The following is a 15,335-nucleotide window of genomic DNA, read 5'->3' as shown; positions in this document are numbered from 1 at the left end:
TTATAACTGTAATAGACTTCCAGTTGCTTTGAAACTAGAATACTCAGAGCAATTAGCTAGGAAACAAAGGAATTTGACTTTAGAAGATGGCAATAAGAAGGGTAATTGGCTGGCTGCGCCTAGTAACATTCATTAGAAGTTGGTCAGTATTTTTGCAGTAACGTTAGGTGTAGCTATTTTTTGATTCAGAAAACAGAATTTAGACATTTAATCTATTTAGAAAGTAACACAGTACAGTTACTAAAACACTGAGCAAGTATCATATGTAAACATATCTCACATATCTCATATACTTAGTTAAATTTAATAAACCTTAAAAAAACACAACACAAAACTCACATGATATATTTTAGTTTTAATTGGAAAAGATAACTGCTCTGAGAGGCTAAGACCATAAAAATAGGCTTTCCACATTCATGGTCTTTATAGGAAACTAGAGTTGGTGAAGGTGTATGATCAGGAAGAGGATCTGTGGTAATATTGGTTTTCTGAAAAAAGATACGGGAATAAAGAAAAGTAAATTAGAGAAAATACTAAGTCATCAATTTAGGATAGCTTGGAAAGAAGAAAAGATCTTGGGATCCTTGGAACAAGATTGGAAGCCAAAGGCTAATTTCAAGTCTGAATCACCCAAGATAGAAGTGTCTTGGATAAGTCCTATTTTATTGAATATGTATAAATATTAGTGTTTCCCTATGCATGCATATACAGCTATTTCTCCTGCATACATGATGAACGTATGCAAATAGGTATCTAATGCACATACACCAATTAAAGCATGGGAGTTTTTGGTTTTTTCCACAGAAAAGATTTAGAAGCAGAAAGAAAAATTAAACTGAAAGTGTACAGTAAAGTAATTTTTGTAATTCGATTTTAAAACCCTCCAACAAAATAGCAGCTGATCGTTGCCTTTGTTCCCATCCTGCACAAGACTCCACACTTTATAATTTCTGCTGTAATGAAATACCGTAGAAAATTCTGCAGAAAGCCTACCCAGATGAATTTGCAGCTCATGGTAGGTGCAGAGTGCTGTGCTTTTTAAAAGAGGCGCCGCAGCTGCAGCCGCTGGGCCAGGGCTGCCCTCGGAGCTGCCGGGGCACTGCAGGCGCTGCTGCTGCTGCTGCTGCTCACAGCCGGGGCTGGAGAAGCACTTCCAGAGCAGCCGAGGTAAAATTAGGCTGTAGAAGGACCCAGGGAAGAAGGAGCACCCAGGATATGAAGGATAAGAACATACGTAAAACAGACCCTAGAAAATAATTGAATTAGCATCTACAGGGCAAATGCTGAGGAAGAGAAGGAAACAGAAGAATGTGCCCTGACTGGGAAAAGGACATACTCTGTAAGCATGCTGATTTGAGCTATATTTTCAAGTCATGTACTGTGCTTTGAAAAGGATTAAACCCACATATACTGTAACAGAAATCATTACTCCTCATTGTTGTACATGTTTTATTTGTATTATGTCTTCATTACAAGAAAGGTAACTTTAAAAATGCAAATCTGCTGCATAAAGTACACCTTTGACAGTACAAGCAATCATGCAACCCACTTTCACTGTGAATTCATCCAGTAGTTCCAGTAAGAGGATGCAGTTACTTTACAGCAATGTCAAACAAGCTTTTATTTAGCTGTCAGTATTACCAAAGAAACTCCACAATATTTTAGTTAGCCTAACAGAAATACGATAGCACTTTTACAGACTTTTTTGCAGATTACAGATAAATGGCTTACTAAAGGTGCAAGCAACATGAATCAAATAATCCCTGACATTTTCCTTTTTTGGTTTCCCACTCCACCACACCCTCCCAAGGTTTGGCCAGTACAAGACAACAGATGATGATCTGAATTTTGCATTTGAAATAGTTCCAAAGTGTAATTTAAAGATGACATGAGATGTTCTGGCTCATAACCAACTTTACATACGGACTTCAATAGCTATGGCACAACTGCTGTTAACAGGGATCATTACTGGAGTGCACATTTAACTGTACAATACAATCATCATTCTCAGCTCACAGAACTGGGAAGTCATAAAATCATAGCATTCCCAGCAGAAGACAAGACTGTCTCAAAAATGGTGTCTGCTCCCCAATAATGGATTGACAGACTTCCACAACATTCAACTGTATCTTCAATGAATTTTTCTCCTTGCAACAGTGTTCTGGGGATGTGTGAAAAGTTTAACTTGTAGCTTGACTAATCCCAGCTCTCTTAGAGCTGCATGTTACAGAGAAGAGGTTCCAGTCACTAAAGCCCAAGAACAAGCTAAGTCACACCACAAAAATTAATACTGTTAATTAAAAGAAAATAATCATTGAGAAACCTGTAGGCAATAGCCCTAATGTCAGTCTGCTGGACAGTGACTGGGGTAGGTGGGGAGCTCCCTGCTGGCCAGGCACTGTCCTGTTTCCCCTGGAGTGTGTGTGACCATCAAATAAAACACCAGAGCTGCTGCTCACCTTGCTGCTTTAAACCCGGGAAGAGCAAACACCCAAGAAAATAAAACGCAGTTCTTAGAGTGGGGTTAGCATACAGACCACTTTCTTGTGAGTGTACTGTCAGAACAAAGATTTCATCAGTAACACATGCACAAATTCCAGACACCTCTCAAGGAAGCAGCACTGCTTTGACCAGCAAATCATGGCTGTGGGTGCTCGTGGGCAAGGCTGTGGACACACCTTACACACCATTACTGCATTTCTGGTGAAAAAGAAAATGCTGCCTCTTCCTTTTTCAGAAAAGAGTCAATTGTCTTGCAGATTTCCATGAAAACATCCTCCTGTGTTCCTTCTGCATCAACCTGTGAAGCAGGAAAAAAACAGTTTTAATTAAGTTACAAAGAATTTTCTCAGACTAAACACTGGCACAAAAAACTGGTCTAATATAAAATGAAAGTTGTTCTGTTTCATGGTAGAAACACTAATGTAGAGGAGCAGCTTCAATAAACCAGATTAGTCATTTTGTCTCCACAGATTTCTGTAAGAAGATTCTGCAGGCTCGATGGTCTGTAGCAAAGTACATGAGTCAAGTGAGGGAGCTTAAACTCCAGGTACTCGTGTTTTAAAGTAAAGTTACACCTTTGATACAGAGCAGTTGTCACGGGCTCTGCCCATCACTCCAGCCTGCCGAGGTCCTTCTGAAGGGCTGCACAGCACTCCGGGGTTTGGCCACTCCACAGTAACTTAGCAAATCAATGTGCTGCAATTGTATTTGGAAACTTGGTGAACTGGTTCTGGTTTTATGACACCCTTTGCTCCTATCTTTTATAAGGGCACTGCTTTTGTGGTATAAGAACTCAAATTTCATGGAAGCACTTCTTTTCTTGAACACACCAAAAATTCAGTTTTCTGACCAAGCTATTTTTCATGACTGCACTTCACAAAAACAAGACCAATTTACTTTCCTGTGCCGAAGGTGAGAGAGCTGCATTTCAGCAGAGAGAAATGGCACTTGCAGCCAGTAAAACTTGTCTGTGTTCCCTGGAAAACGTGAGGCAGAACTGAGCTGTTCCGAGCAATGGGTTTCATGTCCATGCCATGTTGTGTCACCTGGGGAAGGAGAGCTGTCTTTGCCCTCACAGCAGTGGCAGAAGTAGCATTCACACTGGCTGAGTACTCCATGCAGATGCCTATGCTGATTATTCCTTTGCTCAAATGCCTGCTGAGAGCTTTGGTCTTTACACAAAGCAAGATTCTTCTCTGCTTCTCCATGCTTAGTCTTTCATGCATGCATGACATGAAGTTTGCACAAGATTAAATGGACTCATGACAACTTTGTGAAAGGATCTTTTTCTGAACTGCTGCACTTTCATCTCCAAGTTGCTGACTAGAAAGCCAGACAATTGTAGTCTTTGAAGGGGACACCCCTGCCTATAATACTTCCTGCCATTTTTGGTCTGCAGGAGAACTAAGGAAGTTTCATATTCAAATAAATGTATTTTTAAATAGTCCAAGATATTCTGCCCAGATATGATGCTGACTTGCAGCCAGCTCCTGTACAGCTGCGTGCAGTCCATGACATCTGAGTGCCTCGGTGCTGAGTGCTGTGTGGGAGGCAGCAGCTGCTCCTTGCAGGGCTGCAGGCACTGCAGGCTCTCCTTGGCTTTCACTCTGTGGCACCGCGGGCGCTGCGGGGTTTGGTCCCTGCCGGAGGTGCTGGCACTCCTCAGCCACTGCACACCCAGAGCTCAGCCCTGGACACCCAGCCCAGCCTGCCCTCTGCAGAGCTGAGGCAGGGACAGGCACGGCCTGATGCCTCAGAAAGGGCACTTCTCCCACAGGGGCTGCTCATCTTTCAGGAGTGTTTGGAAGTGGGGGGTGCTGCTAGCAGCAAAGAGGAAACAGGAGTGATGACCATTCTGAACTAAATGTGTACCTTGTCCAGTTAAAACCAGCAATTCCCATCTCAGCTGCTGTACAACACCTTGTTTGTACTGTCTCAAGTGCCAAGACAACTGTTTTCCTACGGCTATCCCACAGGAAATACACTGCATGCAGGGTGAAGGCCACAGCCCTTTCAAGCTCTCATCTTAACATGTATTTTTATTATCTCTTCATAAATACTCCTGCACCTCCAACTGATCTAATCTTATCAGCACAGCTGATTGCCACTGGCTTTTTGGTGACCTCCTTAGAACTGGGACTCATACTCAGGTCTAGATCTAAGGAGTTGTGATGAAGAATCAGTTCTGTGAGCATGGAAACCCTTCATGATGGGCTGGAATGCTGACTTCCTAACAGTAGCAATAAAATATGGATGGGCCTGAATAATGACAGCCCCAGTGCTTCCCATGCTGGCCTCCTAAATAACAAAGGCCCAATTCATAAACCTAACTTAACATCGTGGCACAAAACTAACTTAATGTGCCAATAATTCACATCTAGTACTAGAGTAATTCAACAACACTCTCAGCAGCTCCAGAGAAAAATCTGTGTATTTCTCTTCCTCAGATCATAACAAACCTCATAAATTAGGCCTGTTTTCAAAGCTATTTAAGGCTAGCTTCTCATAAAACAAGATCCTTATTCGGTTTTCCACAGTTTTGAAATGCAGCTATGGCTTTTGGTAACTTTAGATACAGAAAAATTGAATGAGCTCATACGAAAAATTACTGGAGCAACCATCCCTATGGTACAATGTTGCTCCTTTTGTCATTAAAATCAATCAATCAAGTTTTTTGTCAAAATCTCCATTTGTTGTAGGTTTTGAAATTTAGAACTCTAAACATCTACTGCCACTGAATGTCTGTCGAGAGGATGGCTGAGGACAGACTCTGGAATGAGCCCAGTAGTTAGAATCTTCTCACTGAAGGACAGGCAGGTTCAGCTGTGTTGTCACTAACATTTATCTCTTTGTCATTAGTGTGTGTCAGAAAATCTCTCTGAGACTGCAGCACCTGGTTCTCACAGCAATGGACCAGGCTGTCTAAATCCACTGGAAACACATTGCCCCGAGCCCTATTCGTATTAGACACGAATTTTCTGTTGTTTTATCTATGATCCCCTGCTAATGTTTCTGGTGTATCTTTCTAGATCAGTTTCTCATCTAATGGGCCACAAAGCACCAAAGGGGGAGTGGAGAATCACTTGTTCCTTTGTTCCTCTCATCCTTATCTATCAGGGTTAATGGGTCTCTGCTAACCTTTCAAAAGATGGAAATAAACCACATAACTGCTCTCACTATTAGCAGTGATTCCCCCTTCTGGAAAGGGGGACTCACCCTCACACACAGTTATAATGGGATCAGCAAGGGAAGGCTCAGAGGGGAGCACTGGGAGAGGGTGGATGGTCACATGTTCTTTCATAGTGGTTATGGAAAATGTGATTGCAAGTGATTTTAGAAAGAAATAGTAGAATAACACTGAGAAAAAAAAGAAAAGAAAATAAGCACAGAAAAATTAACTGCTGTTGGACTTTGTAGGCTAAGCTTTCATAGCATGTGATCTGAAATAGTCAAAGCTTTTGGACACCCCAATTCCTCTGTTTGGCTTATTTGTTGTACTCATGCCCTTTTCCAGATTTTGAATAGGAAACTTGTATGTAAGGCACGTGCCAGGTGTCTGATGTCAGCCAGGTAGGATCTGGGCTGTCTTGCTTGACTACCAAGGCATTGCTCTTCTCTTTTACTTACTATCCTCCTACATACTGTCACTTCAGAAAAGCTTTAAAGGATGAGTCAGATATTAAAAACAATCCTTTTTTTTTCCTCCCTTTCTTCTCAGCTGAGAGAGGGCCATCTATTCAAAGGGATTTACATTTAGCCATGTCAAAACACAAGTAGGTGTCTACTAAATTTTCAGATGAACTTTTCTGTCCAGCTACCTTGGAACTCACTGAGAAACAGATTTAAAACCAGCAGTGTCTGTCTGCTTACTACTATAATGCATTTAGTTTCATTTCATTTAATGTCATTTATCTGAAGCACCTGATTCCCACAGAATCAGGCAGCTTGCAGGCAGTTTTTGAGAGGAGTGCTTTCAGCCCGTGCATTTCCAGTACAAGGTCTTTACTGAAAAGCAGACATTTGCTGTCCTTAGCAGCAGGTGTGTGTTCTGTAGCTGACTACAAAAGGAACTATGGCATATTAAACTAAATTCCCAAAACATGATAAAAAAAATTAATTGAAAAATTTCTGACTTATTAGTCTCAACTAACTTACCTTCCAAAACACAATTTAGAAACTTAATGCCTCAGCAGAAAAAAGGTGAGGACACGATTGCCTTAGCCCTTCATTCTTCAGGCAATTCCTCTTCCCTTGCAAATATGTACACAGCTCTTCATCTCAGCAGGGTGCTGGGAGCACTGCTGTTGTTTATTCCTGTCAGGTTCACAGGTGTTTCATCTGCACCCACAGCCTTCACCCTCTGTCCCTGCCTCAAGCCTCCACTGCTGAGCAGGAACACAAAGAGGGAAGCTTGGCCAAAGGGCAATTTCCAACACAGTCCTGATCTGTTTTCCAACACAGGTCACTGTTCTTGTTCAGAGGCCAGCAGAATGGAAAAATGTTCCAGCTCCACAGATCAGTGTGGTGTTACAAATACACCTATGCTCCATTACTCCAGGTTGGGGAAAGTCATAACATCCTCCAGGATTAAAGTGGGAATGCTGCTACAAGATACCATAAACCTTTGTCTCTTCTGTGCAAGTAAAGCAAGGAGAGAATTCCCAATGAGCTGAATGACCTGGCAGAGGGAGCCAGGTCAGAGCTGGTTTTTTCTGTCTGCACTGTGCTTGTCAGGCTCCATCCAAGCACGCCTCAACGCCTGTTCCAATGCACAGAGTAAGAGAGCTCATCTGCCACTGTACTCTCACCACACCTTGATGTGCTGTGACAGATCTGGTCCTCCTCTGCTGGGTGCACAGCCAACCTCTAATTCCCACACCAGACCTTTTGCTGGCCTTCTGCCCAGGACTGAATTTTACATTTGCATATTTAATCAGCCTGTTTCAGGACTCCAAACCTTTGGAGTGGATAGGACAAGTTAAATATATCCCACTCTTGTCATGTGCTGTTCCCCGTCAGTAGAATATTTTGTCCAACCCTAAATACACTTGAACTGGAGAAATTAAATTACAGCAGTATGCCAACCTGCTTTTCTTGTTGCACAAGTCTATTTCTGATTTTCTTTTCCGTGGCCAGGTGGAGCTGGATGCTGCAGTCAAGCCCTTATAAAACACAATGACTTACACAATTAGTGCTTAGAATGTGGTGATCCTGAACCACAGGCTGCAGTAAGCTGGTAGAAAAGGTTAATGCTGAATCTTCCTGGAAGTCAGGGGATTTAGACTCTGATACTCCTCTAGAATGTCAACACCCACTCCTCTGCATGCCTGCAGAAGTACATTGCTGCAGTCCCAAGGGACATACAGCTCATGTGGGCTTTTCACTGAAGAGCTGCTTCTGCTGAAAAACCAAACCTAGGCAGGCATCAAAGATTCTTTTAGACTCCTCTTCCTCTCTTTAAACAGCTTCTGTTCAGATGCTCTGGCCACTGCTTATCCTGGGATCACAGACTGATCAGGATCTCCAGATAGCACCTTCAGCAAGGCATTGCCTCCTGGAAGCTATGGGATCCCACCAGCTTTGCCTAAGAAAAGGAGTGCAGTAGCCTCTGCTCTGTAGGTACGTGGAGGTCCATGGGTGATTTAAAAGAAATCCATGAATACAGAATTTATTTTAAGGGGTCTTCAAATCAACACTGGTAAATTAACTTTGGTGGCTTTGTCTGAAATGGATGGGAAACACACACACAGTTCCTACAGGAAACAGAGTTACAGAGGCAGCAGCATCTCCATGGGAGCATAACATCTTCAGCCAGCACTGGTCACTGTTGGAGAGTGATAAACACACGTAGGAATGAACAAATCCCCAACACTGAAAATATGTGATGTTTTAATTAAAATGGGAAAGAAAAGTATTGAACATCTTAGACTGCCTCTAGGTAAAGTCTCAATCTTCTGTGTGTGTGCGTGATATTACAAATAAAAAAATACAAAGACTGTTTTAACCTAGCCTACAGGTTAACCAAACAACAACAAAAAAAAAGCAGTCAGAAGTAATATTTGGTATATTTGATCAGAAATTATTATTGCCAGTTTCTCTGCTTTCCACCTGAATTTCCCTTCATCATTCAGAGAACACCCACTGGCTGCTAATGTCAATGCTTGGCCGTGTGTAAAATCTGTTGCTATAAATAAGAAACTAAACCCATGTCCTGGGAATTGCAAACTTCCTCTTGACTCTCTGCTTTCTTCAACAAATGTAGCTTAAACATATTCACTACTAAAACAGTTTTAAAGGACATTTTCCACAATAATGTTTATAAAGCTGGTCTTACAGAGCTTTCATACCCAATGGTTCCACCTGAAATGGATATATGGTAAACACCACATTCACAGAAGCAAGGTCAGACAGGGTACAGACATTGTAAGAAAAGCAGTGTAGGCACTGTTCAAGCAAAGCACAGGTATTTTCTAACACGCAAATACACAATGTCAGCTTCCCCAAAACGAATGGCACGGCTACAAATCACATACCCAGCTCTGACCCACAGATCTGGCAAGTTCCTTGGGGAGCTAATGAGCTACCAGCTTTCAAGAGAAGAGTGCATATCTTGCCATGACACAGGGGATGGAGCAGGAACTTGAGCAGAAGCATTAAGGAAGGGCAAGCAAAGTCCATGTCCAGTGAAATGAGGCAGACCATGACTGCAAAACCTGTGTGAACTATTAAGTGCAGTTTCACTCTCTTTGGGGCTGGCACTTCCCTGATGCTTCCAAAAGGGAAACACTGTGGTAGGCACAGCTCCCTGGAACAGGATATTGAGACAGAGAGCTCTGTTTTCCTTGGCATTGTGCTGTGTTGGTGTATTGTGTGTTGTACTGAATTTTTAGTTAGGAACATCATTGCAATTTTGGCAAGACAGCTTCTCAAAGAAAAAACAAATAAACTACATAATTGTTTGTAAGCCTAAAGATGAAAAGTAAGCAGGATCTTTTTTCTGCCACTTAGACTTTGTCTTATGTGCAATTATTGTTGGAGTTAGGAAAGACCACAAATCAGGACTCTTCCTTTGAGTATCATTTTCTCAGCATTGTGTCACCTATGCTGTTCTCAGGTCGGGATACTGGTGCATTAATTAGCTGCACATTTCTCTTTAGGGAACTTTGCAAAGGAGAAAAGTTTGGGGCAGGTGATTTGCATGTTTGCTACAGCCTCTAGAAAAAATACATCCCATACTATTTCCCGAAATTATGACTGGATTCTTTCTCTTTTAGTACAAGACACAGCAGCAGGACTAGATCTTTCTGTAACTGAGCTAAGGGACAGTTTGCCACGACAGAGCAGAGGAATAAAAAAAATCTAAACCCAAATCCTATGTAAATGAGTCTACAGCTCAGATGTGCCAGCTAAGTACACTGATGGAATTTATCTTGCTTCTCTGTAAAGTATTGATTATAGAATAAAAAGAATGTTTTAAATATCACATCGTGAACAGGAGCAAACTGAGATAATTCACTGAAATTAATATAACCATGTTATTTATTCCAGCAAAAAGATCTTTCTTGTATGCAGGTCTGTTTATTTCAGGATATACACCTTCAGTTTTGAAAGGGCTTTAGATTATCTTTCATTCTAATTCTGAAAGTCCTTATAGAGTAATAAATCCTAATACTTAAAGAAAAGCTTTCCAGAATTTATGTTTAATAAGAGATTCTATACAGATGAGTTATTGATTCAGGATATGTTCTCTGACTAAGGATAAATCTGTGGTTTTATTCTTTCAGGCTATTCTGGGGAACTCAGAAGTTTGCAAAGTTGCAAACAAACCAGGGAATTGTAAAATGAGAACAACTCAAAAGTGCAGGAACAGTTCATAAATGGTGTCATATCAGTGTTTTCCAAGTACTGCTCATTTAATTGAAGTGAAAAGCAATAATTTAATTAAAAAGGTCAAGTAATTTACCTTGCATAACTGTGTCTTGCTTTCATAGTATGCAATCAGAGGGTTTGATGCTTGGTAGTAGCTTTCAATTCTTTCCTCTGTGGTTTCAGTGTTCTCAGAGCTCTGCCTGCTGTGATTCCTCATCAGAAGGCGACTGCTCATGGTTTCTGCAGAGCACTCCAGGCAGAGCACAAGCTTTGGTTCCCCAATCTAGAGAAAAAGGAAAACAACAGGCAGTCAAAGTACTGGCCCAGCAGAAGAGATTTTGTTTGGATAACACCAAAACAGTCATCAAGGAATTTATTAGCAAATAGTATTTGCCTATGGAGAAATTATGCTTATTAACAAGCACCTCTCATTGCAGCAGCACTAAGGGACGCCAGCATTGAGCAGCAAGGCTGTGCTTGCCTGGGCTCCACACTTGCCAGATCCTATCTCTGTCAGATAAAGAGACAGGATCTGACAAATTCTGGCTACTTGGACTGAAGAGTGCCAGTTCATTATTTGCTTGATGCAAACAGCACAGGACTTATGGAACACTTGACTCAGTTGTATTTGTAGCCTTTTCTTTGTTCAGTGTGTGAAAAGGGAGTGGTGAACTACAGCTTAGCATTTCAAGATGCAGTAGGAGGAAATGTCCACATAAAATGAACCCACTTGAGATGGAAATAACAACTGACAGGCTCAGGGACAGCATCAAATATTCACAGGAATATATCCTGTGAGTTACTTTATGTCCCACAGTATTTTATCTCCTTGTTTGCAGTGTACCCACACCATTCCCACCCATGCTGTGAAGGATATGATACATTTCTCTGCATTTCAAATTAGCAAGTAATTTCCAAATTCTGTGGGAAGCTGTTCCTTTAATGCTGTTTGGCTAGTGCCAAACAAGTAATGAGGGAGAGTCTGTCCTTTCCTTTAATAAAAATAAATACAGATTTATTTATTTTTATTCTTAGGCCTGGCAAAGATCATAAATAATTGTCTCTCTCTACATTTGACCATAGATATTGCAACATTTTATGGGAAGAAAAGAAATGGTAAGAAAGAGCAAAATGTTCTTTATGGTATTTCAGGAGAGAGCTAAAAGTTCTAAACACAAATCCTCATCATTCTTTCCATGAAACACTGAAAAATATATATGTCACTTAGCATAAATCTTGGAATGCACTGTCATGCACCCTGCTCACGCCCAGTACCCTCTGACACAAGATTTTGTATGAACAAAAACTGCTGGGCTGAGCCCAAAGCAATAAATTCCACTGTCTCAAGCAAAATAAAGGTGTTATGGGATTAAAAGTTAATTTTTCCGTGCAGTTATGTATTTAATCCTTCAATGACACTCTCAGTCTTTTTCTCATCCCTTCTCTTTCCAGCAGGGATCTGGAAAACACTTTTTAGGAAACAGTGAGAAGTCTTGGAAAAAGATGACTGCTCTTCACACTAATGACCATTACAAAATCATATCTTTACTGTGGCTACAGCAAAGAAAGTCTAAATGACCAATATATGGAAATTGTCATTGTTATCTTTGTTGACGGCCCTTAAAGGAAGAAACATTCTAAAATATTTCATGTCAGGCCTTCAGCATTTGACTGAGGATGTCTGGATTGTGTTGACCTTTCTACTACCTTTAATGACTTTCTAAGAGGAGCTGAAGCCAGGGGATTATGTCAGACAGTTCAATGACAGCCTTATATCTACCCATTTTTTGCACACAGAAAACATTAATGCTATTAGCTGTAGCAGCACTGGGTTTGGGGATTAAAAAGGCCAACAAGGCAGTTCTAATAGTGCAACAGACATAGAGAATTAAAAAAAGATGTGGGCTTAATCAATGATTTAAACAAATGCCCTTTTGTATAATTGGATTAGCATGGTGAGAAGTTATTTCCTCCCAGTTTTACATGAGGAATTCCATTAATTATAAATTCTAAATTATTATATATATATTCCACTAATTATATCATTCTAAATTATAATAGAGTAAGTGGGAAATAATTCCCTTCATCAGTTCTATCATCACCTTACAATGAGCATATGAAGGAGTCTAGTGACTGATAGGATCAGATAATAGTATCTTGTTTGATACTCAGTCTGATTTGCTTTTCAAAAATTTACATGGTTTTCTTAAAAGTTTCACTATTGCTATCTGGAATTCAAACCATTACAGAAATATCTTTCTTCCAAACTAAAACCCATAAAAAGTGGAAGTAATGCCCTTATCAGGTATTACAGTCATTTTTGCTCCTTTATTTAATTACTATTTTCGTGACACAATTTATCTTAAATAATATATACCAAACAAGTGTAATGTGTTGAGTCTACTCTGTCTCACTGGGTGCTTCCTGCCTGCTGCTGTGGAATATATAATTTAATAATGTTTTTTCACCATCTAGAAAGACTGAGGGGGGAACAGAGTTTTGTTCCTCTCTAGAATTAGGGCTGAGTAAAAGCACAGTTGTGTCATAGAAGGGAACTGGGTAAAACTGGCTGGAGAATAAGCTGCTTCTACATAGCTCATTCTGTTTATGAGTCAAGCTCTGAAATATAAGAATTCTTGATGTCTTCCAAGTAGAACAGGTCTTTGTTAACAATTATAAAGCTTTTTACATATTGTGTAGATATGTAGCACTATTCTTCTGTACTTTGCTGCCATTAATTAGTAAGGCCTGATGTGCACCTCTTTTTATTCAATTATAATTTAAGAACTTCTCATCACCCTTTGGAAAGAACTGCAAAGCATTATCTCAAAAATATTTTTAAAAGGTGGAAAATAGATCTCCAAATAACCTAAATAGTTTGGCATATTAAGCCCTCAGCCTTACAAATATTGGTAGTGTTTCAAAGGATGCATTTTTAAGTGAGCAATAAAAAGCAACTAGGCATGTAATTGTTGTTTCAGAGATTTAAAAGTCTTCCCAGTCTTTCTGAGCAGCTCACAGTCAGCCTGTGAAAAGTGGACACAAGGCACAACAGGGGTGAATTAGCATGTTCAAAAGGGTCACTTGAGGTCCTTGTCTTTTACTCCAAATACCAAATGCAGTCCAGGACCACGGCAGCTTTTGCTTTCAAGGAACTTCAAGGAGCTCTGCTTCAGCACTGGATGCATTAAACTAATTTGTCTGGCAGTTCCTCAGTGCAGGACACTCCAATCTTGAAATCCCACTGCATAATGCAGACAAGTGTCCACAGGACACAAACATGCATGCCTGCCAGAGAAACAGCTCTGCTGAAATAGTTCCTTCTTAGACACAAAATGAAAGAAATCTCCAGCATCTTTTTAATAGTCTACAGCATTTTATTAAAGGGACTAAAAAGTCAACATTTCTATGAATGGCTTCTACAGCAAATTCCATTTCTCACTATTTTGTCTGGCTTTTGATGCTTACATTTTGCCAGGCTTTTAAGGTAATCAACTAAATAAAGCAGCTAAAGGCTAGTAAGAAAAGTGGGGATTCATTAAAGTTTTATGATCTTATAAACTTTTTTAGGACATTTTTGGAGTGTAATATGATGTAACATATACTACACACATATAACTATTATCCCTAATTCTCCACTTCTTCTCTCCTGAACGCTGGCAGATTCATTCCCAGGCTTAGACAGAGTATTTTCTGCAGACTGAGAAATGCACGGCTGAGAGTTCTCTCTGGGTCTCAGCACATTCTGAGGAAATCGATAGCTCTGGGAACTGCCACGCAGGCACTTGCAGAACGCTCTTTTTATGGCTGTGCCACCTGCTACTCATCACAAAAATTAAATCTGTGTTTGGCTGTTTCAAGTGGCAGCAAGCTTTAGCAGAGCTGGCTTACTGGTAATAAATATTAACTGGGAAGATACCTACTTCTGTGAACCTGCATCAGACAGTGCTTGATCAGATTTTCATGAGAAGTACAGCACTCTCCACTAGAACCAGAAAACTGCTTCTAGAATGATTTTTTCCACTATATGTGAGTTGTTCCTGGTTTACATTAAACTGAGGTGAAATCAGCCTTTACTTCTCCTTGTATTCTAGTGTCTGTGTAGGTAAGGGCAACAGCTAGATTTGCTATACTGATGGGGTGTCAAAATGTCAGTGACCAGCAGCACAGCTCTGCTGGATTGGCTTTTTACACGTCCCTGCTGCAGTCAGCTGAAGAGAGGGACCAAAGCAGCACCAGAATTCCACGAGTTACAGCAGCATTACAGTTTGTATGGTCACCTTGCTCTCAAACTCCTCTGCGTCCTTCAGCTCTTGGGGATACCCATCGATCAGGAATCCTTTTGTGTCCCCTAGCCTGGAAACCATGGCTTCCTTCAGTAGCTCTAGAACAATACCCTGCATGGGAAAGAGAGGGGATTAGTTGGTTAATTAATAAGAAAGACTGATACCTTTGTTTGTTGCACTGACTTTGGTCCTACACCCTTGCAAACAGCCCTGTTTGGCTATAAGTAGGTCCTGTGAAAACAGGTGTTTTTCTTGTCCTGCAGGTAGCAGGACACCCTGCTCTTTATTCTCTCAGGACCAGCTCTACCACAAATCTAATGTTGCAATCCATCCAAGATTTCCCAAAGTGCCCTCCAGATAGCTCAGAATATTTCATAGTTTCAAAATGAATGTTAATACCTGTGAAACTCTAGAGCACTGCTGCAGAATTTTCCAATCTGATTGCATTTTGCTATGTCACTGGCATAATTACATCACATGGAAAGTGACCCCATCTGACCAAACACACTGAAGAGTAAAGCAATCAAAATCAAGCCCAAGCACAGCTTTTAGTTTCCCCTGAGCAGCATTTCCTAGTATCTTTCATTAACAAACACATCCTCTGACCTAGCTGCAGTTGCTGAAGACCCACCAAGAGCTGGGACCGTGGACCTGCCATGTAAAAGTCAGGTCCTGCTG

The 15,335-nt window shown here is 40.7% G+C and overlaps 1 protein-coding gene across 1 annotated transcript in view; it reads right to left on the bottom strand.

Moving 5' to 3' along the window:
* Positions 1-932: 932 nt before the first annotated feature.
* AK5 (adenylate kinase 5) overlaps positions 933-15,335 on the bottom strand; it is an 83,207-nt gene continuing 68,804 nt past the window's right edge. Inside the window, exons 12-14 of the mRNA XM_063407318.1 lie at positions 14,652-14,768; positions 10,466-10,654; positions 933-2,800 (exon numbers count right to left, since the gene is read on the bottom strand). Of these exons, the coding sequence (XP_063263388.1) occupies positions 2,690-2,800; positions 10,466-10,654; positions 14,652-14,768 (417 nt within the window). The 3' untranslated portion in view covers positions 933-2,689. The remainder of the gene's footprint in view (positions 2,801-10,465; positions 10,655-14,651; positions 14,769-15,335) is intronic.

The sequence above is a fragment of the Prinia subflava genome, chromosome 10, assembly GCF_021018805.1.
Source record: "Prinia subflava isolate CZ2003 ecotype Zambia chromosome 10, Cam_Psub_1.2, whole genome shotgun sequence".
NCBI classification, from domain to species: domain Eukaryota; kingdom Metazoa; phylum Chordata; class Aves; order Passeriformes; family Cisticolidae; genus Prinia; species Prinia subflava.
The sequence above is the reverse complement of the archived record's forward strand: the minus strand, read 5'-3'. Positions and strand labels throughout refer to the sequence as shown.